At 42.8% G+C, this 26,478-nt stretch overlaps 1 protein-coding gene across 1 annotated transcript in view; it reads left to right on the top strand.

Annotated features, from left to right (window-relative positions):
* PDPK1 (3-phosphoinositide dependent protein kinase 1) overlaps nucleotides 1-26,478 on the top strand; it is a 63,781-nt gene that overhangs the window by 30,458 nt on the left and 6,845 nt on the right. The window contains exons 2-11 of the mRNA XM_075830330.1: nucleotides 10,806-11,075; nucleotides 11,876-11,918; nucleotides 12,604-12,741; nucleotides 15,804-15,948; nucleotides 16,291-16,388; nucleotides 17,363-17,438; nucleotides 20,759-20,827; nucleotides 20,964-21,060; nucleotides 23,003-23,173; nucleotides 25,202-25,419. Of these exons, the coding sequence (XP_075686445.1) occupies nucleotides 10,806-11,075; nucleotides 11,876-11,918; nucleotides 12,604-12,741; nucleotides 15,804-15,948; nucleotides 16,291-16,388; nucleotides 17,363-17,438; nucleotides 20,759-20,827; nucleotides 20,964-21,060; nucleotides 23,003-23,173; nucleotides 25,202-25,419 (1,325 nt within the window). The remainder of the gene's footprint in view (nucleotides 1-10,805; nucleotides 11,076-11,875; nucleotides 11,919-12,603; nucleotides 12,742-15,803; nucleotides 15,949-16,290; nucleotides 16,389-17,362; nucleotides 17,439-20,758; nucleotides 20,828-20,963; nucleotides 21,061-23,002; nucleotides 23,174-25,201; nucleotides 25,420-26,478) is intronic.

The following is a 26,478-nucleotide window of genomic DNA, read 5'->3' as shown; positions in this document are numbered from 1 at the left end:
TTTTTTTTCCCGTTAAACTGTTCGTATATAAATGATTACACATTGTTCTTATTTTTAAACATTTTTCGCAAGTCAGGAAATATTATAAATTAGATTCTAATTTATAACATTTCCATGTGCTGGTCACTAGAGGGAGCAATTCCCAAAACTGCAGCATTGGCATGTGGTGAAGCAACCTCATTGCTTTATGCTGCAAAATTGGAGAAGACACACTCGTTCTAGTGTCCTCACACAATCCCCCCTCCTTTATCTTGGCTAGTGCCGGGAGAAAGGAGGGGGTTGAATGTTCAAACCTCCTACACTGTGTGCCGCCATTTTTTGAGGATTAGATACAGTGGTAATCACACAGTATAAGGCATCATTTAGACGAGCGTAATATGCGCGCGTGCTTTTCACGCGTGTCGTACGCACCTATATTAGGCTATGGGGCATTGCAGACAGTCCGTGAGTTTTGCGCAGCGTGAGTCCGCTGCGTAAAACTCACGACATGTTCTATATTTCTGCGTTTTTTGCGCATCACGCACCCATTGAAGTCAATGGGTGCGTGAAAACCACGCAGGTCGCACGGAAGCACTTCCGTGCGAATTGCGTGGTTCGCGCAACAGCTGTCATTCTCTGAATGTAAACAGAAAAACACCACGTGCTTTTCTGTTTACAAACATCCAAATGGAGTGTCAAAATGATGACACACGCAGCTAAGTGCCTTTTGCGCACGCAAAATGCCGCGTTTTTTTGCGTGCGCAAAACGCACACGCTCGTGTAAAGAAGGCCTTACACGAACATACACAAACATAACTTACCTGCTCCCTCCGTCTGCTCGCTTCTGAACATATGGACAGAAGCCGCGACCGGAAGTAGTCATCTTACTGTCCAGCCGCGGCTTCCGGTCCACATGAAAATGGCGCCGGATGTCGCTCTGCCAAAGACCTTCCTTTTGGACTGTGCGGGAGCGGGCACCGTTCCCACACAGACGGCGTACACTATAGTGAATGGAACGGCTCCCGTTCGCATTCTCTATGGGGATGTATGTGCCGTATTCCATCTCTGTATGTGTCGTTAATCGACACATACAGAGATGAAAAAAAAAAATGGCAGCCCCCATAGAGAAGTAAAAGTGAGAAAGTAAAACACAAATAAAATTTATTATAATGACATACTGAAAGCAATAACATATAAAAAATTTATTTTTCGTGACACCTTCCCTTTTAAAGCGGCTCTCTGCTTTGGACAGTTCCTACTTCTTAAGGGGGTTTTACGCTGGCCAATTATCGTGCAGACAAGCGTTCGTATAACGCTCGTCCCCGATAGTTGCCCAGTGTATACAGGGCAGCGATCGGCAGATGACCGTATAGTTTTAAAAACCAGAAATATTATCGTTGTTGGCAGTGCGTCTCCCTGTGTAAATAGGGAGACGCACTGCCAACATGATAATGTATGGGAACGAGTGATCGGAGTAACGACCGCTTGTCCCCATCCATAGCTCAGTGTGACCGGAGCAAAGGAGTGCCGATCAATGATGTCTCGTTGATCGGCGTTCGCTGCATCGGCCGATTATCGGCAGTTGTAAAAGGCCCTTTAGAAGGATCCCTTCACAATAAACAGATCACAAAGTGTTCCCAGTGATCTGTGGGGAAGCATTGCAGTAAGTGTTCAATTTCCCTGCAGTGCCACCACAGGGGTAAGGAAGCATTGCACTGGGTTGTCTGGATAATAAAGGACAGACCATCCAAAGCAAAAGACGTTCTTTGTAACTGCTCTCCACTCTGGCAAATAGATAAGGATCCTGAACAGTGGACCCCCCTCTATTAAATCAGAATTCTCTATTAGGGGGTATCTTTAGGCCACTTTCTCACGGACCTATTTTGCATCCGTATTTGTAAGCCATAACCAGAGGTGGAACGTAAATTGTGATGGAAGGATTTGCACTTTTTCCGTGTTTTTGGAACCACTCCTGGTTTTGGCTTACAAGTACTGAACTAAAATACTGCGGTGTGAACGTGGCCTTACTCTATCTAGCAGCAACTGTTCATTCGGTGTAAATATTTTCAAAGCGCAGTGTGTTAGGGACAAACCCCTGTGGTTTTCATTTGATAGAAGTTACAGAAATAGCACGAGCCGCCAGGTGCATGGAAAGTACCACTTACTGTTTATCTGCTTGTAACATTTGCTTTTAAGGTTTCGCATTTGTACGGTTTCCTATATGTGGGAGTTTCCTGTATCATGGCGATTAATTAAATGACTTCACTAGTTCAGCGAAATGAAAAGCCATTGGTTAAATATATTGTAATGCCAGGAATTCTTCACGATCTCTCCCCTTTTTTATTTGCGCATGGTTGACATAGAAGTCCGCACTGCACCTGTGCCCTGCCTTAGAACCCTATATTGAAAGTATTACATAATTGAGATCAGATGTCCCAAACTTTTTGTGGGTCTCCACCGCTATCAGACCTAGAGATACTGCTCCTTAAGGTCCAATTACATGGCCCGATATGGGCCGTGAAAATAAGCGGCGATCAACAAGACCGCTCATTGTTCGGAGCTCGTTTGCTCCTTTCACAAGGCGCTATGATCAGTAATGTATGGGGACCAGCGCTCATTACTACGATCGTTCGTCCCCATACATTTGCATCACGTTGGCAGCTCATCTCCCGGTTTACACAAGGACAGGTGCTCCCGACAACTATAATATTTAATGCAGTATAAATGAGCAGATCAGCAGATGAATGAGCGATTGCTTGTTCATTCGCTGATCGTTGTTCCGATAATTGGTCCGTGTAAAAGGGCCTGTACTCTAGTGTATTGGTTTTGACCCTAGGGCCAAGTTCTAATAATGCTATGACATTTCACAATCTAAATTCCCTGTCTCAATACTCCCACACTATGGTAAATTTCATTGGAAACCAATTAACTTCTCTGTGTGTTTTTTTGGAGTCTATGAAACTGTTGTCCTTGGTCAAATTCAAAAACCAGGACCCCAGCGCTACAAGGCAAGCGTGCTAACCACTGAGCCACCGTTTATTAGAGAAATGGCAATATATGCCACCCTAGATACAGTAATTATTCTTCTGTCATTCTGCACAGCACACATTCATTCCTTTAAAGAGGCTCTGTCACCAGATTTTGCAACCCCTATCTCGTATTGCAGCAGATCGGCGCTGCAATGTAGATAACAGTAACGTTTTTATTTTTAAAAAAACGAGCATTTTTGGCCAAGTTATGACCATTTTTGTATTTATGCAAATGAGGCTTGCAAAAGTCCAAGTGGGTGTGTATTATGTGCGTACATCGTGGCGTTTTTACTAGCTGGGCGTTCTGACGAGAAGTATCATCCACTTCTCTTCACAACACCCAGCTTCTGGCAGTGCAGACACACAGCGTGTTCTCGAGAGATCACGCTGTGTCGTCACTCACAGGTCCTGCATCATGTCGGACGAGCGAGGACACATCGGCACCAGAGGCTACAGATGATTCTGCAGCAGCATCGGCGTTTGCAGGTAAGTCGATGTAGCTACTTACCTGCAAACGCTGATGCTGCTGCAGAATCAACTGTAACCTCTGGTGCCGATGTGGCCGACACGATGCAGGACCTGGGGCAGGAAGTGAGTGACGTCACAGCGTGATCTCTCGAGAACACGCTGTGTGTCTGTGCACTGCCAGAAGCCGGGCGTTAACGAAGAGAAGTGGATGATGCTGATTCGTCAGCATCATACACTCCCATTCCTAACGCCCAGCTAGTAAAAGTAGTAAACACGCCCCGATGTACGCACATAATACACGCCCAGTTGTACTTTTACTGTAAACACGCCCAGTTGTACTTTTGCAAGCCTCATTTGCATAAATACAAAAATGGTCATAACTTGGCCAAAAATGCTCGTTTTTTAAAAATAAAAACGTTACTGTAATCTACATTGCAGTGCCTATCTGCTGCAATAGCAGATAGGGGTTGCAAAATCTGGTGACAGCCTCTTTATAACCCCTTCCCGCTCCTTGACGTACTATTACGTCATGGCAGCTGTATCGTTCGCGCTCCATGCCGTAATAGTACGTCTCGGGAGTAACGGCCGTTTCGGCCGTCCTCCCGACACATACAGGAGCTGTGACGCTGCTGTCTTGTTCAGCAGCTGTCACAGCTCCTACAGCGGGGACCGATCGCTGTGTCCCCGCTGATTAACCCCTTAAAAGCCGCGTTCTATAGAGATCGCGGCTTTTTAGGGGTTAAGCTGCCATCGCCGGCCTGCTACGCGATAGCGGCCGGCGATGGTGACTATGGCAACCGGACACCAAACAATGGCGTCCGGCTATGCCATAGACGGAAGCCTAGTGGGTCCTGACAACGTCAGGACCCACTATGCTTGCTGTCAGTGAGTAGCTGACAGTTCTAATACACTGCACTACGCATGTAGTGCAGTGTATTAGAATAGCGATCAGAGCCTCCTGCCCTCATGTCCCCTAGTGGGACAAAGTAATAAAGTAAAAAAAAAGTTAAAAAAAGATGTGTAAAAATAAGAAAATAAAAGTTTTAAAAGTAATAAAAGTAAAAATCCCACTTTTTCCCTTATCAGTCCTTTATTATTAATAAAAATATATAAACAAACAAATAAACTATACATAATTGGTATCGCCGCGTCCGTAACGGCCTGAGCTACAAAATTATTTCATTATTTATCCCGCACGGTGAACGCCGTAAAAAAAAATATTAATAAACCGTACCACAATCACAATTGTTTGGTCACTTCACCTCCCAAAAAATGGAATAAAAAGAGATCAAAAAGTCGCATGTACCTAAAAATGGTACTGATGGAAAATACAGTTCGTTACGCAAAAAATAAGTCCTCGCACGCCTTTATTGATTGAAAAATAAAAACGTTCTGGCTCTTAGAATAAGGTAACACAAAAAGTGAATGATTGTTTACAAAACGTATTTTATTGTGCAAACGCCATAAGACATAAAAAAAAACTATAAACATCTGGTATCGCCGTAATCGTATCGCCGCACAGAATAAAGTGAATATGTCATTTATAGCGCACGGTGAACGCTGTAAAAAAAAAAGTATACAAAAACAATAGTAGAATTGCTGTTTATTAGTCACCACGCCACCTAAAAATGGAATAAAAACTGATCATAAAGCCGCATGCACCCCAAGAAAACTACAATGGATTCCTCAAGGGGTCTAGTTTCCAAATTGGGGTCACTTTTGGGGGGTTTCCAATGTTTTGGCACCACAAGACCTCTTCAAACCGGACATGGTGCCTAATAAAAAAGAGGGCTCAAAATCCGCTAGGTGCTCCTTTGCTTCGGAGGCCGGTGCTTCAGTCCATTACCGCCCGAGGGCAACATGTGGGATATTTCTCTAAACTGCAGAATCTGGGCAATAAGTATTGAGTTGCGTTTCTCTGATAAATCCTTTTGTGTTATAAAAAAAATGGTATAAAAAGAGTAAATTTCACCTCTACTTTGCTCTAAATTTCTGTGAAACACCTAAAGGGTTCATAAACTTTCTAAATGCTGTTGTGAATACTTTGAGGGGTCTAGTTTCTAAAATGGGGTGTTTGATAGGGGTTTCTAATATATGGGCCCCTCAAAGCAACTTCAGAAATGAACTGGAACCTAAAAAAATAAATAAATGAGGCAATACTTCGCTTCTTACATTATACTGATAATGAGCCGTGCCCACTCCGAGATGACCCCAGTTTTGACCGTTTGTATAAACGGAGACCCCTATTAGACCGTTCCAGTGCCCGGTTTTCCCAAGCATACACCCCCGAGAAGTGTATTTCTATTGATGAGTCCCTGGTACATTTTAAAGGGAGGGTTCAATTCCGCCAGTACCTGCCGGGTAAGAGGGCAAGGTATGGCGTGATGATGTATAAGCTGTGCGAGAGTGCATCAGGGTATACCTACAGGTTTAGGATATATGAAGGAAAGGCCACCCCCAAACCAGACTGCATCCTGGACTACAATAGGTACATGGGAGGGATGGACTTGTCAAATCAAGTCCTGAAGCCCTACAGCGCCATGCGGTGTGGTATAAGAAGCTGGCCGGGCACATCATACAGATGGCTTTGTACAATGCGTATGTGCTACGTCGATGTGCAGGCCAGAGGGGAACTTTCCTGGAATTTCAAGATCTAATCTTTAGGGACCAGGAAGGGGGGGCACCCAGTACTTCTGGAAGCGAGGCCACACGCATCGTACCAGGGCAACACTTTCCAGGAGAAGGTCCCCAAACCGGTGGAAAGGGAAAGAGTCAAAAGAGGTGCAGAGTCTGCTATAAGAGGGGGATAAGGAAGAACACAATATACCAATGTGACACGTGTCCCGAAAAACCAGGGCTCTGTATAAAAGATTGTTTTAAAATGTATCATACATCCCTTGATTTTTAATTTACCCTGATGTACTCCGCACAGCTTACCCCCCTCATCTTTCCCTTCTGAGCCCTGCCGTATGCCCAGGCAGCTGATAACAGCCACATGTAGGGTATTGTCGTACCCAGGAGAACCCACATTACAATTTAAGGGGTGTATATCTCCGGTGGCGCATGCTGGGCACACTATATTGGACACTGAAATGGCATATACATATATAAAATTGCAAATCTCACACTGCACCATCTGCTGCGCATTATCTTTTACACAGTACCTGTGGGGTCAAAATGCTCACTACACCTCTAGATGAATGTCTTAAGGGGTGTAGTTTTTAAAATGGGGTCACTTCTCGGGGGTTTCAACTGTACTGGTACCTCAGGGGCTTCTGCACACATGACTTAGCACCAGAAAAGCTCCAGTAGGCCAAATGGTGGTCCTTTCCTTCTGAGCCCTCCCATGGGCCCAAAGGGCAGTTTATCACCACAAATGGGGTATTGCCGCACTAAGGACAAATTGGGCAACAAAATGGGGTATGTTGTTCCTTGTGAAAATAAGACATTTTGATCAAAAATGACATCTTATTGGAAAAAATATCATTTTTTTCATTTCACAGCCCAATTCAAATAGGTGCTGTGAAAAAACTGTGCGGTCAAAATGATAACAAAAACCATAAATGAATTCCTTGAGGGGTGTAGTTTCCAAAATGGGGTCACTTCTGGTGGGTTTCCATTGCTTTGATACCTCTGGGACTCTGCAAATGCAACATGGCACCCGAAAACCAATCCAGCAAAATCTGGACTCCAACAAACACATAGCGCTCCTTTCCGTCTGAGCCCTCCCATGGGCCCAAACGGCAGTTTATCACCACAAATGGGGTATTGCCGCACTAAGGACAAATTGGGCAACAAAATGGGGTATGTTGTTCCCTGTGAAAATAAGAAATTTTGATCAAAAATGACATCTTATTGGAAAAAATATAATTTTTTTCATTTCACAGCCCAATTCAAATAGGTGCTGTGAAAAACCTGTGCGGTCAAAATGATAACAAAAACCATAAATGAATTCCTTGAGGGGTGTAATTTCCAAAATGGGGTCACTTCTGGTGGGTTTCCATTGTTTTGATACCTCAACGCCTCTTCAAACCTGGCATGCTGCCTAAAATATATTCTAATAAAAAAGAGGCCTCAAAATGCACTAGGTGCTTCTTTGCTTCTAGGGCTTGTGTTTTAGTCCACGAGCGCAGTAGGGCCACATGTGGGACATTTCTAAAAACTGCAGAATCTGGACAATACATATTTAGTAGTGTTTCTCTGGTAAAACCTTCTCTGTTACTAAAAAAAAATTGAATAAAATTGAAATTCAGCAGAAAAAATGAAATTTGCAAATTTCATTTCCACTTTGCTTTAATTCCTGTGAAATGCCTGAAGGGTTAAAAAAACTTTCTATATGCTGTTTTGAATACTTTGAGGGGTCTAGTTTTTAAAATGGGGTGTTTTATGGGGGTTTCTAATACATAGGCCCCTCAAATCCACTTCAGAACTGAACTGGCACCTTCAAAAAAAGGCTTTTGAAATTTTCTTAAGAATATGAGAAATTGCTGTTTATGTTCTAAACCTTGTAACGTCCAAGAAAAATAAAATAATGTTCAAAAAACGATGCCAATCTAAAGTAGACATATGGGAAATGTGAACTAGTAACTATTTTGGGTGGTATAACCGTCTGTTTTTCAAGCAGATGCATTTAAATTCTAAAAAATGCTATTTTTTGTAAATTTTCTCTAAATTTTGCAATTTTTCACAAATAAAGACTGAATATATCGACCAAATTTTACCACGAACATGAAGCCCAAAGTGTCACGAGAAAACAATCTCAGAATCGCTTGGATAGGTTTAAGCATTCCGACGTTATTACCACATAAAGTGAAATATGTCAGATTTGAAAAATGGGCTCTGAGCCTTAAGGCCCAAACTAGGCTGCGTCCTTAAAGAGGCTCTGTCACCAGATTTTGCAACCCCTATCTGCTATTGCAGCAGATAGGTGCTGCAATGTAGATTACAGTAACGTTTTTATTTTTAAAAAACGAGCATTTTTGGCCAAGTTATGACCATTTTCGTATTTATGCAAATGAGGCTTGCAAAAGTACAACTGGGCGTGTTGAAAAGTAAAAGTACAACTGGGCGTGTATTATGTGCGAACATCGGGGCGTGTTTACTACTTTTACTAGCTGGGCGTTGTGTATAGAAGTGTCATCCACTTCTCTTCACAACGCCCAGCTTCTGGCAGTGCAGCACTGTGACGTCACTCACAGGTCCTGCATCGTGTCGGCACCAGAGGCTACAGATGATTCTGCAGCAGCATCGGCGTTTGCAGGTAAGTCGATGTAGCTACTTACCTGCAAACGCTGATGCTGCTGCAGAATCAAGTGTAGCCTCTGGTGCCGACACGATGCAGGACCTGTGAGTGACGTCACAGTGCTGCACTGCCAGAAGCTGGGCGTTGTGAAGAGAAGTGGATGATACTTCTCATCAGAAAGCCCAGCTAGTAAAAGTAGTAAACACGCCCCGATGTACGCACATAATACACGCCCACTTGGACTTTTACTTTTCAACACGCCCAGTTGTACTTTTGCAAGCCTCATTTGCATAAATACGAAAATGGTCATAACTTGGCCAAAAATGCTCGTTTTTTAAAAATAAAAACGTTACTGTAATCTACATTGCAGCGCCGATCTGCTGTAATAGCAGATAGGGGTTGCACAATGTGGTGACAGAGCCTCTTTAAGGGGTTAAAGGAGTTGACCAGGCTTTTTTTTTTTAAATTTTTATTGATGGCCTTTACTTCAGGATAGGTTATCAATATCAAATCTGTGGGGGTCCGACTCCCGGCACACCTGCCAATCAGCTGACTGAAGGGGCCGCGGCTCACCCGAGTACTTCTGACGCTTAATTTTAGCAATTGGTGGGGGGTCTCCGTACTCGGACCCCCACCGATCAAAACTTCTAACATGTCACTATGACATGTCAAAAGTTTTTTAAAAGTTTAGTTACCCTTTAAAGAGGCTCTGTCACCAGATTTTGCAGCCCCTATCTGCTATATCAGCAGATAGGCGCTGCAATGTAGATTACAGTAACGTTTTTATTTTTAAAAAACGAGCATTTTTGGCCAAGTTATGACCATTTTCGTATTTATGCAAATGAGGCTCGCAAAAGTACAACTGGGCGTGTTGAAAAGTAAAAGTACAACTGGGCGTGTATTATGTGCGTACATCGGGGCGTGTTTACTACTATTACTAGCTGGGCGTTGTGTATAGAAGTGTCATCCACTTCTCTTCACAACGCCCAGCTTCTGGCAGTGCAGCACTGTGACGTCACTCACAGGTCCTGCATCGTGTCGGCACCAGAGGCTACACTTGATTCTGCAGCAGCATCAGCATTTGCAGGTAAGTAGCTACATCGACTTACCTGCAAACGCCGATGCTGCTGCAGAATCATCTGTAGCCTCTGGTGCCGACACGATGCAGGACCTGTGAGTGACGTCACAGTGCTGCACTGCCAGAAGCTGGGCGTTGTGAAGAGAAGTGGATGACACTTCTATACACAACGCCCAGCTAGTAATAGTAGTAAACACGCCCCGATGTACGCACATAATACACGCCCAGTTGTACTTTTACTTTTCAACACGCCCAGTTGTACTTTTGCGAGCCTCATTTGCATAAATACGAAAATGGTCATAACTTGGCCAAAAATGCTCGTTTTTAAAAAATAAAAACGTTACTGTAATCTACATTGCAGCGCCTATCTGCTGATATAGCAGATAGGGGTTGCAAAATCTGGTGACAGAGCCTCTTTAAGGCCAGATTAAAGCTCATCCTAGACAGTGAATTTTGCCTAGACTTGGCATGTTGCTTATAGTGACTTTGCTTCGTTCGTGGCGTTCGTAGTGATGTCGCTGCGGCAACCAGTCATGTGTCCATGAACAAAACTACTTTGAGAGAAAAAGAAAGGTGTAGCAGGCTACTCCAGTACCACTGGTGCAGTCATACAACAATTTTAGTTTTAATGCTAATGGAGCATTTGGCCCCTTTTTTAAGTGTCAGGAAAACCCCTTTTCAGCTACTGGTTTTTGAGCGTAAACTGGAGTTTCTGTAGAAAACAAACATGGGGATTACATACAAATACCATGCTACGAGCCAAGTCCTCCCTACGAAAGGTCTGTCACTAAAAGCAGCTGTCATTTTTAGGTTTTGTCCGGTGGGTTTTGCTTTTATATCTGTGGGGGAAAAAAATTAAATCAGCCGGCCATATGCAGAGCATTTTCTTGTCATAGTTGAAGGTTGGAAACTATAAAGTGATCAACTGTTTAATTTGTTTTTGTTTTTCTTTTATGATCTGTAATAATTTGCTGATTTAAAAAAATGTTTTTTCTTTTTTCTCTTTTAGTTTGATACTATGCCTATTCAGTCCAACGTGGTTATGTGCCCCTGCCCATCTCCTTCTCTCAATCTGATCAATTCAGATTCCGGATCTTCGCCAGCCCTCGCAAACTGCAGTACCCGAGCAGGCTCCACCAGCGAAACTAACAAAGCAGAGTACAGAGCCAGTCCTGAGTCCGAGCAGCAGACTGTACAACAACCGACACAACAGCCTCGAAAAAAACGTCCCCAGGACTTCAGACTGGGCAAAATCCTTGGTGAAGGATCTTTTTCAACAGTGAGTTCGTTATTCTTGCACCTTGTTCACATATGCACTAAGAATTCAGTTTTTCTGTTTCATCATAGGAGCAGAAAAACGGAATTCAGTGCTGTGATTCATCAGTCACATGACTGACAACAACAGTGGCTGACGGACTCGTTGACATTAATTGGGTCCGACAAGTTTCCGAAATGGCGTCCGTCATTTTATCTGAAAAATAGCGCTGTGTGCTGCTTTTTGTTTTTTCTTTTTTTTTCTGGTATTTTTGACAGAACCTGCGACAGGGGCTCCTAATGGATTCTCCTACGCACATGTGAACAGAGCCTTGTGTTGCTTTGGAAACCTTTGACTAAGGGTACATGGCCACAATGATACTCAAACGTTGCACTATTACAATCTGATGTCACATGATGGGTCTTGTGTTGTATTGTAAAAGTGCGACAATTCCTGTGGCCCTGAAAGGGGTGGAGCAATGTATAGTACATTACCCCCCCCCCCCCCCTCATTTATTACCCGGAGTGTGTCTCCTGTTCTGGGGAACCCAGCTTGTCAATTCATCAGACGAACAGATCACTGATTTGAATAGCAGCTGTGTAATGCTTCATTTTCCCTGTGGTGGTGCTACAAGGGATCTTAATTGTTGCTGGCGGTTTGTCCCACAGAGTACACGGCTGCAGGTCACTGGTAAGCTGATCATCAGGGAAACCTTACAGCAAAAAGGGATCTTCTCATGGGCACGTCCTCTTTAACTGACCATCTGTTGTCGGTATTCTTTATGTTTTCATTACTTATTAATGTTTGAATGTTCTATTTTACAGGTTGTCTTGGCCAAAGAGATAGCGACAGGAAGAGAGTATGCCAGTGAGTATATATTTTACTTTCCACTCTTAATGGTTTTTATATGCCTGCTGAGGATGCATGAAAAATTAAATTTTGTCCACTCCACCCTCAATAGGTTAATAATCATAAAATGTAATGATCGCCATACATTTAAAACGCTGTGGAGTCCCGGCCTAAAGAGCATAAATGGCATTGCCCTGCTGCCAGCCCTATATTGGCAGTCCGTGTACACAAAATGGATAATTGCAGTTTTAACTTGTCGTTTTTTTTAAAACGGGTCTCTTTATCTTTAAAGTGTACGTCCATCTTCGCAACCAAATTTGTTTACGGTCCCAATGCATCAAATGAAACAACTTTGCAATAGATCTTGATTTAAATCTCTCCTACCATTTTGTGTCTTTCGCTCCAATGCAGACCTATGCGTCTCCAAGGCAAAAGATAAATACTGTGTAGTCTGAAATTAGGATTGCAGGATCAGACTACACAGAGTTGGTTTGTAGTCTGTTACCATTGAGACGCATAGGTCTGTGTGGGAGAGGTAGACGAAAAAAATACAGGAAATTTTGATTAATTCCTTTATTTTAGATGCGTTGGAGCAATAAAAATGGTTGCAAAGGTGGACGTAGCCTTTAATAATAATTCTTCACACCTAGAGAATCATCCTTTAGTAATTTTTCTCTTTTTTTTTAAACTTTTTTTTTTTTAGTTAAAATTCTACAGAAGCGTCACATTGTAAAGGAGAATAAGGTACCGTATGTGACCAGGGAAAGAGATGTAATGTCACGATTGGACCACCCGTTCTTCGTCAAGCTATACTTCACGTTTCAAGATGTTGAAAAACTATGTATCCTTTAAAACAAGTGATATGAGAAGAATTTTAAATTGCAAAGCAACCCAGGTTCTGTCATTTTATTCACCTCAAGAGAAGATCAGGAACAAAATATTTGGAAATGGAAAGTATTAAGAAAACTTGTTGGGTAGTAGAGACTAGTAGTGAAAGACCAACACAAAATAAGACCGATTTTGTCCAGATGAGACCGTGATAGCCCATCACTAGCTATGGTTTCAGACATTACATAGTAAGGTTGAAAATAGACTTTCCGGGACTTTGATATTGATGGCCTATCCTAAGGAAAGGCCATCAATATTAGATCGGTGGGATGGTACCCCCACCGATCAGTTAACAGCAGGGCACGCAGTGCTTGTCAGATAGTTTACTGCGTCCCCTTCGTTGTTTACCGGGCACGGCACCGTACGTTTGGTAGTGGCTGTGCCTGGTAATGTACTACGATGTGCCTGTTAAACGTTGAAGGGGTTTTGGCAGTGACCAGAATGCTGCAGCCTGAATCAGCTGATTAGTTGGGGTTCCGGGAGTCAGACCCTCACCAATCTGACATTGATCGCCTATTCTAAAGATAGGCCATCAATATCGAAGTACTGGTAAACCCCTTTAGTCCTCATGCACACGTCCGTATTCTGGTCAGTATTTTGCTTCAGTATTTGGTAGCCAAAACCAGTAGTGGAACATAAACCGAGAAAACCTATAATGGAAAGATTTGCACCTCTTATGTGTTTTGGACGCACTCCTGATGTTTGCCTCCAAATACTGACGTGTGCATATGAGGCCTTAGGCTAGGATCTCACACACCGTTTTGAAGCAGTTTTTTGAGCCAAAGCCAGAAGTGGATCCAAAAGTAAGGAAGGTTTTATAAAGAAAATACTTATGCTTCTCCTTTCTTTTTGGTCTCCTCCTGTCTGGCTAAAAAAAAAAACCTGAGCCAAAAACTGCATCAAAACTGTGTGGGTGTGTAATCCTGACCTTTAACCCTTTAATGACCAAGGGTCATTGATGCTCCTGTGTCCAGGTCAAATTTTCCATTTCTGATATGCTCTTTAAACGATAATATCTTTTGTAACCGCTTTTGAATATCACAACTATTTGCACTTCGTTCTTTACAAGACTTATGAGGCTTTAATTTTCTAGATTAGTTTAATTAAATCCATGTGTTTTTAATTTTTATTATGACCAGACAAATCAGAATTATATTTATTTTTTTTTGTAAAAAGCACACTTTTTTTGTAATTTTTTTTTTTAAAATATATATTTATCTACATCGTGTGTGTGTGTGTATATTACACACAATGTACAGCTCTGTAACAAGCAGGGAGTGAAGAGGGATATAGGCTATATTCACAGTTAATAACTGATCAAGTGTCAGTTTTTCATGGCTATTTTGCATAAATGTGTCAATTTTAATCCATTTCCCAGCCGTCTGACTGTTTTTCACCACCATTTGCGAGCTGTTTTTCATGAACGTTAAAAAAACAACAAAAAAAACAAAGGATGAATTTAGTTAGGGTTTTTTTTTTTTTGTCCCAGCCAACTGAAAACGCCATAGTGCCCACTGTTAATAATGCCATAGCGCCCATGCAGCTAGCGCCACATTGTCCCCTGTAGGTAGTGCCCATGCCACAATGCCCATAATGCCACAATGCCCATGTAGATACAACCCTGGTAGATTGCACCCCCTCCCCCCCTAAATGGTCCCCCTTCCTGTAAACAGAACAACTGTAGCTCCCTGTGAGAGCGGAATCCATCTGGCTGGGGATTCCTCTCCAGGAATAGCCCCTGACGTTACTGTCCTTATATGGATAGTGATGCCAGGGGCTTCTCGAGTAGCGAAATCCCCGGCCAACACTCTCACTGGGGATTCTACTACTGGAGAAGGCACTGGCGTCACTATATATGGACAGTGACATCAGGAACTCTCTCTAGCAGCAGAATCCCCGGTGTCAGATCGCTCTGTGGCAGGGATTCTGCTCCTAGAGAAAGTTCCTGATGGCTCTCTCTAGAAGGGGAATCCCCGGCACAGAGCGTTCTGACACCGGGAATTCCGCTCCTATTGGGAGTTTAGGTGGTGCGATCTACAGCGGGGGTGGGCACTATTTACAGCGGGGATGTAGAGACATTGGGCGCTCCCTCTAGGAAGAGAATCCTCGGCCAGACAGCTGGCCGGGGATTCTGCTCCTAGAGGGAGCTTGGGTGCTGCTAGCTACAGTGGGTCGGAGGGGTGCACATCTGGGCTCTTAAAGCCCCGGCAGACATGAGTCCAACTGCAGACGGCTCCCTGCGGCTGGCCGTGACCTGCAATCACACTGAAGCAGCACTGCACCCATTAAACCCTGTTCCAGGCTGCTAATGTTTACTGGGCATCGGCATTTGGAACTTGTATAGCTGTATGGCAGTTGTGAAGGGGTTAAAAGGTGTTTTCCAGTTTAATCACTGTGTAAATGAAAAGTTCTACTACTTTCTAGTATAAATATTGATGGCCTATCCTGAGGATTTGCAATAAATTTTGGAGAACTGTATAACCCCTATTTAAGCTTTATCTACTAAAACTGGAAAACCTGTGTAACATTCAGAATATAGAAAATATGTACTTGAATTTGAAGAAAATAAAATATACCTCCTGTATGTGTCTCATTCTGGGATCTTGTAGATTGTACCAATATAAGCCCCATTTAGGCCCTGTGCACACGGCCGTGCCCGTAATCACGGCCCGCGATTGTGGGTCACGGCCGGCCGCGGGAGCCGTCTGCATTTTTTTCCCCGTGCTGCCATACAAAGTATGGGAGCACGGACTGTAAAGAGCAAAAGATAGGACGTGTCTTATCTTTTGCTGTACACTTGTACGGCCCGGACGCCTTCCCGTAAATAAACCGGAAGGTGTCTGTGGACAATGGAAGTGAATGCGTCCGTAATTGCTGCTAAAACAACATCCTAGTATTCAGTTTTTCTGCATATGTTTTATCCAGCCAAAATTATGTCACATCAGGAAGTAAATAAATAACAAGTTTCTTAATAAAAAAAATAATAATAATAATAATTCTTAACAATGGCTGCAGACTTTGGCCTCAGTTATGCCAAAAATGGCGAACTACTGAAGTACATAAGGAAGATTGGGTCATTTGATGAAACCTGTACAAGGTTTTACTCCGCTGAAATTGTGTGCGCTTTAGAATACCTACACGAGAAGGGAATTATTCACAGGTGAGCTCATATAAAGGTTTAAAAAAAATTCTATGGTTAAAGGAGTTTTCCGGAGAGAGAAAATTGATGGCCTATCCTCAGGATAGTCTGATCAGTGAGTGTCTGACTCTTGGCACCCCTGCCGATCAGCTGCTACTACTTCTTCGTCGCTCAATACTGTGAATCGCAGACACACTTGTAGCGGTGGTTCACAGTAATTAGTCCTCTCCCATTTACTTATCCTTCAATTTTCTCTCTTCGGAAAACCCCTTTAAGTTCCATTTTCAGAAGTAATATGCCGCTGTATGAATGTCATGTTGTTCTAATATTTGGATAATTGTGAAACATTACTCTTTTTTTCAGAGACCTTAAGCCAGAAAACATTTTGCTTAGTGAAGACATGCATATTCAAATTACAGACTTTGGGACAGCGAAGGTGTTGTCGTCTGATAGCCGGCAAGGTAAGTGATATAATTACAGTACAGCCTAGACCACACGTCCTGAATAGCAGGAGATAGGATCATGCAATTCACCATGAAAAAGACAAGTGCCAGTAAGGTAATGCTCACATCTGCGTCAGGGCTCCGTTCCGATGTTCCGTCTGAGCTTTCCGTCGGAACGGAGCCCTGACTGGCCCAAACCAAAGGTTTCCGTTTCCATCACCATTGATTTCAATGGTGACGGATCCGGCGTCCAATGGTTCCAGTTTGTCTCTGTTGTGCAAGGGTTCCGTAGTTTTTACGGGATGAATACCGTAGTAGACTACGGTATTCATCCCGTCAAAATGACAGAACCTTTGCACAACGGATACCAACTGAAACCATTGGCGCCCGATCCGTCACCATTGAAATCAGTGGTGATGGAAACGGAAACCTTTGGTTTCAGTTTGGGCCAGTCAGGGCTCCGTTCCGATGGAAAGCTCAGATAATCTGGTAGGGGTGTCACTAACACAGAGACCGCAGAGTGGCCCGGTGCAAAAACAAAATATGACCCTTGCTCTGGAATAGATCAACATAGAACATCTCTTACAATCCACGTGTTGTTGTGAGATATGAAATTCATTAGCTCAGTCCCTTATATGCAATCTATATCAACTCCACATATGTCTGTCTAACCCCAGGCTTGTTGACTGTTTCCAGTGACAACCAGCAGAGCTGTAAATGCAGCTGTGAGATATAGATCATGTTATAACTCAAGAACCATACAAGATGAATAATGGAAAGTTTTTACAAAAATCACCCAACTTTATATGTAGATTTTTAACGTGTAAACTGTCACATAATGTTCAGGTAAATATATGCTTTAAGCTAGATATCTATAAATGGAAATGAGGAAGATGAAGTGTTATTATTTGCCAAAAAATAGGCCTCCCCATGATTAACTTGTATTTGTTGAAAGTGAATACAGAAAATATTTTTGTCTTTTTCCCCCACAGCACGGGCAAATTCATTTGTTGGAACTGCACAATATGTGTCTCCTGAACTCCTCACAGAGAAATCCGCGTGTAAAAGGCAAGTACAACGGGTTTTTTTATGCCTTATTTCCTGTACTGATCTGGTGAAACATTCATTTAATTTCAAGCAGTCTGTGGATATAAAGTCCTGATTCAGGGCGGATTCAGACGAACGTGTTTTGGGTCCGTGCCGGCCGCGTGGTTTTCACGCGGCTCGCGCGGACCTAGAGAAGTCTATGGGGCAGTGCAGACAGTCCGTGAGTTTTGCGCAGCGTTAGTGCGCTGCGTAAAACTCACGACATGTTCTATGTGTCGGAGTTTTTCGCGCATCACGCACCCATTGAAGTCAATGGGTGCGTGCAAATCACGCATGCCCCATGGAAGCACTTCCGTGGGACGCGCGTTATTCGCGCAATAACAGTAAAAGAATGAATGTAAACAGAAAAGCACCACATGCTTTTCTGTTTACAAACATCCAAACGGAGTGTCATAAATATGGCGGCTGCGCGAAAAGCACGCAGCCGCGCATCCATACGAACAGGCCACACGGAGCTGTCAAGTGCCTTTTGCGCATGCAAATCGCCGCGATTTTTGCGTGCGCAAAAACGTCACGTTCGTGTGAATCAGCCCTCACCCTGATCTGTTCTCTTGTCCATTGTTTCATCATCACAAATGCGGACCAATCCCAGGAGAAGTGGAAAGGGAAAACCCTCCCTAAGGATATGGAGAATGATTGATGTGCGTGTACAGCTTTAGGCTATGTTCACACAGAGTTTTTTGACTCGGAAACCACGCCGCAAAACTCCTCAAAAACCGGCCGAAAATGCCTCCCTTTGATTTCAATGGGAGGCGGAGGCCTCTCTTTCCTGCGAGCGGTAAAACCGTCTCGCGGGAGAAAGAAGGGACATGCCCTATCTTCGGGCGTTTACGCCTCTGACCTCCCATTGACATAAGTGGGAGGCAGAGAAAGCGTATTTCGTGGCGTTTTATACTCGCGGCGCTCAATGGCCATGGGCGATAAACGCAGCGAAAATCGGCGTGCAGGCAGAGGAAAATCTGCCTCAAACTTCCAAACTGAATTTTGAGGCAGAATTTCCGCCTGCAAAAAACTCCGTGTGAACCCTGCCTAAGGCTGGCTTCGCACTGCAGTAATCTGGCCGCTTTTTAGGGTCTATAGTCTGGCTGCAACATCTGGACCCCCCGCAGTTCTACTGAAACAAATTTAGATCACCATGGGGTTGATTTGGCCTTGGCAGTGGAGGGTTAGCTGGAAGTAGACCGATGTTGTTTTGATATATTTATTGATTGCATGTCCGTTGTGACGATCACTAAAATTCTGAGCTGCTTAAAATGTAAGTATACTACTGGAGCAATACCAGAAGTCGGAACTCGCCATAAATTCTTATATCCCTCCTGACAATCCTTACTTGTTAGGAACTTCCTTTAGCCATAATCTGATTGTGAAATTTTCCCCTGCTGGGACCCCCAATGATCAGCTGTAATCTGTGTGAAAACCTGGCAGTGAGTGTTCATTTTCCCTGCAGCGCCACCACAGGAGAAATTAAAGGAGTATTTCTAGAATCGACAATTATAACCTATCCACAGGATAGGTGTTAATTGTCTGATCACTGATACCCCTAACAAGGACAAGGGGTCCCTCATTGAGGAGGACATTGACTAGAGCGGCGATTGAGCATTACAGCTCCATTTAAAGTCTATGGGAATTACCGAAACAGCTGAGTGCAGCACTCGACTGTTTCCATCCGTCTCATAGACATTGAATGGAGCGGCGGGCGCATGCTCGACCGCCACTCCATTCAAGCATCTCATTGCGAGGGGTGTGTGTTGCAGTAAGGTAAAAATGGGGTATGGAACTCCAGTGATCAGTGGGAGGGGGGGGGGGGGTCCCACTGTGATCAGTCAATGTACACCTATATGTGACAATTGTCGATTCTTCAATGGGTGTGTGCTGCGCGAAACACTGGCAAATATAGGACATGTCATGAGTTTCACGCAGCGCATATACGCTGCGTGAAATTCACGGACAGTCTGAACGGCCCCATTCATAAACATAGGTCCGTGCGACGCGCGTGAAAATCACGCGTGTAGCACGGATGTATAACCCGTTCATGTGAATAAGGCCTTAGCGTATATAAAAAGTGGATTTTTCTCATCTAGATGACCCCCCAAGGCAACAGATATACTAAAGTCCTTGTAGCACTGGGGGTGGTGAGGATTCTGTCCACCGATGTCTTCTTTTTAGAGATATCACTGTATGCCCTACAAAGATGTACCTGTTAAAAATAGGGTATACGCCTTGCAAAACTGAAACTCGTCCAGAAGGTAATTCTTAACTAGGGATAGTGCGGGCATAATACAGCCCAGAGTTGCCCTGGTCAGTGCTGCAGATATCGTTGGAATAATGCTTCTTACCAGCAGTGTCGCCGCAGAGGAAATCCGCATCCTGCGCCAGGTTCCTCAACAAAAACAGGGGAAGATGTTCTCTCCGCCATGGCACCTAATTTAAAATTTTTTTGCGTAATCTCGTTTTAAATGACAGGATACATCGTAATCTCGCGAGATTACGCTTGCCTTGCTGTAAATATCACACAGACGCTACAGAAGTGTCAAGATTCTGAATAGACATCACGTCCTGGCTGGAGGTAATGTATATTCATTGTCAGGAAACTTCAGTAACGTTATAGTGTGTTTATGTTGCTGCACATAATGATGTAATAAGATCACAATGTGCTGTGTAAATGAATGGAGAGAAGTGTATGACGCTGATTGGTCAGCGTCATACACTTCTCTCCACAACGCCCACTTGGTCAAAAAGTAAAACACGCCCAGTTGTCCATTGAGAAACTCATTAGTGACTATAGGTCATACCGTCAAAAATGATTGTTTTTCTAAATAAAAAAACACTGCTGTAATCTACACTACAGGGCCAATCATATTATGTACAAGAAAGGCCACTCATAATGTGGTGACAGAGTCTCTTTAAAGTTGTAGCCACAAAGTGATGTGGTTCACGTACTGAATTTACAGGATACTTCCTGTAGAGAGGGTGACCTCTAGTGGTCACAATTATATCTGCATAATAGAATGTATTGTGTATCCATACATATTTCCCTAACAAATAGAATTGGATTTCTTAAAATACCCAATTATGTATTTAATTGACTACATTTAAAGAGGTGTTCCCCACAGATACGAAAAATGTATTTTATTTTGTCTTCAGCAAACAAATTAAAGGGGTTTTCCGGGAGTCAAATGCAGATGGCCTTGGGAAAAGACTCCCAGAAAACCCCTCTTGTAATTTTTGTGCCTCTGTTCGATTTTGATTTTTATGTTTTTGTTTTGTATTTTCTCCTCCAGTTCGGACCTTTGGGCACTGGGATGCATTGTCTATCAATTAGTCGCCGGATTACCACCTTTCCGAGCTGGGTAAGCGTGCGACTTGATGTAGGTGGAGAAAAGGAATCGTGCGGTCAAAATTATGTTTTTGTTGTTTGGGGTGTTTTTAACATGAATTTGGGTATAGAATTACAGTTGGTGATTGGCTGTGTGTTATCTCTTGCAGCAATGAATACCTTATATTTCAGAAGATAATAAAGCTGGAATATGACTTCCCAGAAAAGTTCTTCCCCAGAGCAAAAGACCTTGTAGAAAAACTTCTGGTATGTAGTAGGTTTTTCTCAAACGGCAGCCTATGTTTATGCAGATGTAACGGAGCTGAGTTTGTCATCTGGCACAGATGATCATGATATGTTATCTGGCGTTCCCCATAGGGCTGCAGGTAAACCATGGTGTGTTACCTTAAAGAGATTTTCTATTAAATGTAAATATACTTCAGAGAATACAGCTTGGCAATAGAAGAATTTTATCAATTTGCATTATTAAAAATAATTACATGTTTCTTGGATATAGCTGAATCCAGTTGCTTGCTTATTCTAGTCTTCTGGCGTTCTGTGCACATTGTTAATATTGCCTATCTTAACGCACTGAAATAAGAGTGGATGGAGAATTGATGACCGCATGCATGTGAAGGAGAACCATCAAACAACCTGCCTAATATTTTGGGAGAACCGCTGTTAAAAAGGCTCTGTCACCACATTATAAGTGTACTATCCCCTACCTATTCTGATCGGCGCTGTAATGTAGATAAGTGTTTTTACTTTGAAAAACGACAATTTTAGATTTATTCTAATTCGTTTCTTAATAGACAACTGGGCGTTTTTTAACTTTTGACCAAGTGGGTGTTGTAAAGAGAAGTGTATGAAGCTGACCAATCGGCGTCATACACTTCTCTCCATTCATGTTGCGAGATCACGCTGTGCTGTCACATACACCCACATTAACTTTACTGAAGTGTCTTGAGAGTGAATAGACCTCACCACCAGCCAGGATACGATGTCTATTCACACTCCCAACACTTCGGTAAAGTTTTTGTGGGACTTACTCGCACAGCGTGATCTCAGTGTGCTGTCATTCACAGCGTGATCTCACGAGATCACGCTGTGCTGTGATTAAGTCCTACACAAGCTTTACTGAAGTGTCTGGATTGTGAACAGACGTAGCATCCTGGCCGGAGGCAATGTCTATTCACTCTCAAGACACTTCAGTAAAGTTAATGTGGGTGTATGTGACAGCACAGCGTGATCTCCCCAGATCACGCTGTGCTGAGTACAAATGGACAAGAATGGAGAGAAGTGTATGACTCTGATTGGTCAGCGTCATTCGTTTCTCTTCACAATTCTCACTTGGTCAAAAGGTAAAAAAACGCCCAGTTGTCTATTAAGAAACAAATTAGCATAGATCTAAAATTGCTCATAACTTGCTCAAAAATTATTGTTTTTCAAAATAAAAACCACTATTCTCTACATTACAGCGCCGATCAGATTGTGTGGGAGATAGGGCACTTATAATCTGGTGATAGAGCCTCTATAAGTCCGTGAAATACATTAAAAAAAATTATCTGCTCTGCTACATCTATATTACACAATATGTGCAACAATAAAGTTGCTAAAAGCATTTTCTGACTTCATAATTTAAATGGAATGTATTTACTTATTAGATGTCTGTGTTAAGGTTTGAAGCCTTTCCCTATTCTTTGCAGAGATGATGTAAATATATCTGACCATGTTGTAGCTACATGCCACATGTAGTTGCCTTTTTTTTTAAAGGGATATTCCCATCTTATAAAATTAGGGCATATCGCTAGGATATGCCATCACTTTATGATCGTGGGATTTCGACCTCTGGGACCCCCATCAATGCTGAAATTGACACCAGTTTTATCCTGCACAGCGGCACTCTTGGCCACTTGGTTGTGAACGGATCTGTAGCTGGAACCCATTCAAGTAACAAGAGCGAGCTGCAGTTCCCTGCACAGCCAGGTGGTCAGGAAAAAATAGTCAAGAGGACTCGGCAGTCTCTTCATTGAATTGGTGGGGGTCCCATAGGTCAGAACCCCACCAATCGTGAAGTGATGGCATATCTTAGCAATGTTCCATCACTTTATAAGATGGGAATATCCCTTTTTATATAAAGTTGTTGTTTTTTTTTTTTTATTGATTTTTCTATCGAGGTAAATTTTGAAAACAATCTTCTTTTTAATAGGTCCTCGACCCTACTAAACGATTAGGCTGTGAGGAGATGGGAGGATATGGTCCCCTTAAAGCTCATTCATTCTTTGATGGCATCACGTGGCACCTTCACCTTCAGACTCCTCCAAAACTAACAGCATACCTGCCTGCAATGGCTGAAGATGATGAAGAGTTTTATGGAAATGTAAGTTATTTCATGTTGTATGAGCTCCATCTGGATATTTTGGGCTTTATAATTCACTTACTCTTGGAGTAGTAGACTAGGAGACCACTGCACGGGTAACTTGTAAGGGCCCATTCGCATGAACGTGAATCTCGTCCGTGTGCTGTGCATGGAAATCACGCACAGCACACAGACCCATTGATTTCAATAGGGCCGTTCACACATGCACACTCCATGTCCTATATTGGTGCGTTTTGTCGCACCTAGGCGCCCATTGAAGTAAATGGGTGCGTGAAAACCATTCACAGAACACGGATTGCACATCCGTGTGTTCTGCGTGATTTGCGCAGCAATTCCATAAAAAAAAGTTATTTGCGTGTGTGAAAAACACATGTCACAGATGTAATAAATCAACGCACACGGGCCAGATTTATGCACGGTTTTTGTGTCCATGTAGCCTAAATAAAAACATCATAAACAGTCTAGTCCCGTTCATTTGTATAGAGTGCCTGTGCACAAAAGGACTACTCCCCCCACCAGGTATGATACTTGGGGCCTCTTGTCCTTTAGTAACAGTCGGGTCACAGAGGTCGGACCCCCACCTATTACATTATTATGAACGTTCTAATTTTATAAGTGTAAAAAGTTTTGTTGTGGACTTACCTCTTTTAATGATTGACAGATCAGATACCTATGACTAATTAGCATATATTTTCTGAAGTTCATTCATGTATATAACTAGCAGCAAAATCTGCTGTTCATTGCTGGTATAAGCCATATTACAGACTAATTGTATAATAAAAAACCAGGAGATTCCTACTAATTGAATGTATTACATACATGAGCATTGTTTGTGTTTTATTTCTGCTGCATTGTACGATCTACTTCATACTGATGCATAATGCTTTGTTTGCTTTTTACAATTAAGTTCCTGCGTGAACTCTAGAGACTTTTTGATTATACTCGTTGTAATGTTTGATCTTTCTTTCATTGTATGCGTATATATTCAATAAAAATTTTAATAATAAATAAATAAAACCCAGAAGATTACTTTTAAGTTCAAATTCGCATAAATATAGATAAAAACAAAATCTCGCAGAATAGCTTTCATCTACACACAGTTGATGCAGCTATTTTGTGAGGCTTCGCCATAGAGGTCATCAGGATGCGTGACTTCTAATAATTCGTTCAATGGATCAGTTACTCTCCTATGCACTTTAAAAGGGTTGTCCGTCCAGTCATAAAAAATTTATGACCTATCCTCAAGATAGGCCATAAACATCTGATTTGTAGGGGTTGGACTACTGGCACCTCCGCCACTCCGCTGTTTTGAAGGGGCCGTGGTGCTCGTACGAGAGCTGCTTCCACTTTATCACTGACACTGCTCGTACTGTGAATCGCCGACACACTTGTAGTGGTGATTCACAGTATTACAGCCTTCACTTAAATGGGGGAAGGCTGTAATACTGTGAACCGCTGCTACACGTGTGTCGGCGATTCACAGAGCAGTGACTGTAATGAGGGGGAAGCAGAGCCGTGGCCCCTTCAAAAAACAGCTGATCGGCGGGGTTGTCGGTACGTCAGATATTGATGGTCTATCCTGAAGATGAGCCATCAATTTCTTATGACTGGAATATACCTTATTGTAAATTATTTGCCATAACTACTCGGATGCAATGCTGGACAACCCTCTTTCTTGTGGTAACTCCCCCCAACAGTGAGAAAATCTCCAGGGTACTAGATGCTGAATGCAATCGTGTCTGGTGATATGTAGTAATACACGGCTTAAAGTGAACACTTCACAACTATCTTGTTTTCTACTGGTCGTATTTTGGAAAAAAACTAGGAGCCAGGTAGCCAATGTCCTTAAAAATCTGACTTTGGGAATAACATGATATTAGGAAATCTCTGACCGTGCAGTTCCCTAATGTCATTTTACAAGGTGGAGTTTCACTTTAGGGGACATTTAGTATGCATGCTGTAAATGTGTCTAGTCTGACCCTTTTATATATGACCCTTCTCACTTTTGTCCTTCTGTTTTATTTCCAGTATGACGACCTCTTGAGTCAGTTCGGGGGAATGCAGGTAGCTTCGTCCGCATCCTCTCAAGCACTACTCGCACCAGAACCTGTTCAGCCACAAAGATCTGGTAGTAACATAGAACAGTACATTCACGACCTTGATAATAATTCTTTCGAGCTTGATCTACAGTTCTCAGAGTTGGAAAAGCGGCTTCTGTTGGAGAAACAAGCTGGTGGAAACCAATGGTGAGTCAGTTGGATACACAAAAGTAGCGTGGAAATGAGTACTGTAGTAAATGATGATAGACCGTCTTGAAAATGCTCAACAAGATCATTTTGTTAGGGCCGAGAATTCCTCAGCCTCATAGCTGGGTCTCCTTTCTAATTCATCTCTCTCTGCATTATATATGTAAGATACCATTCGGATCTCTGCACCATTCGAATAATTCTGTGTCAATAGAAGGGGGTCCTCTGTTCAAGATCCTCATTTCTTGACCAGAGTGGAGACCGTTACATAGAAAGTCTCTCTCGCTCTGGAGGGCCTGTCCTGTCCAGCATTACCTTGACAACCCGTTAATGTAAATGAGCTTGTGTAATACTTCATTTCGCCTGTGGTAGCCCTGCAGGGAAAAACTCTTCCAGGTTTCCCCACATATTACAGCTGATCGGTGAGGGTCCCAGCAGGGGAACACTTTGTGATCTCCTTATTATCAAGGGACCTTTCTAACAAAATTGCCCAAAGCAGACAGCCCCTTTTAAAGCTGATATTCAAAGCGTTTGCCTGCTTTGATCTGTGCGGCATCTGCGTACAATGCCCAGTGGATACTGTGCATGGGTCCTATTATTTGGAATAGGAACATTTGGAGGGACACTTAAATCTGGGGTGGGAAACTTGGAGCAAATGTTCAGTACCCCTGCAGCCCCACCACGAGAAATTAAGCACTTCACAGCGGTCATTGAAATTTAATGGGTTGTCTGTGTAATGCATGAATGTGGTGAGTCCTCCAGAGCTTTTTTTTTTCTCTCTGGCTTATTTATGACCCCCATCTACAAAGCCAGAAATCCCCAATAGGGAATATGAAAATGGGTTTTCTAAACCAGGCAACATCTTCTAAGAATTTAGTTCAATATTAGACTAGATGGGAAATTGTGAGGACATTCTTTGCTTCTGCCGCTTTATAGGAGATCTGACAGGAGATGTTCTCCTCTGATAGAAATATAGCACAGGCAATTTATGCCTTGTCTCAGTCCAGTCTTCAAGGATCCAGTATTCATTATAGACTTTGCTGTAAAGCTCTTACTTAT

The sequence above is a fragment of the Rhinoderma darwinii genome, chromosome 6 (genome assembly GCF_050947455.1).
Source record: "Rhinoderma darwinii isolate aRhiDar2 chromosome 6, aRhiDar2.hap1, whole genome shotgun sequence".
Classification (NCBI taxonomy): Eukaryota; Metazoa; Chordata; class Amphibia; order Anura; family Rhinodermatidae; genus Rhinoderma; species Rhinoderma darwinii.
The sequence above is the reverse complement of the archived record's forward strand: the minus strand, read 5'-3'. Positions and strand labels throughout refer to the sequence as shown.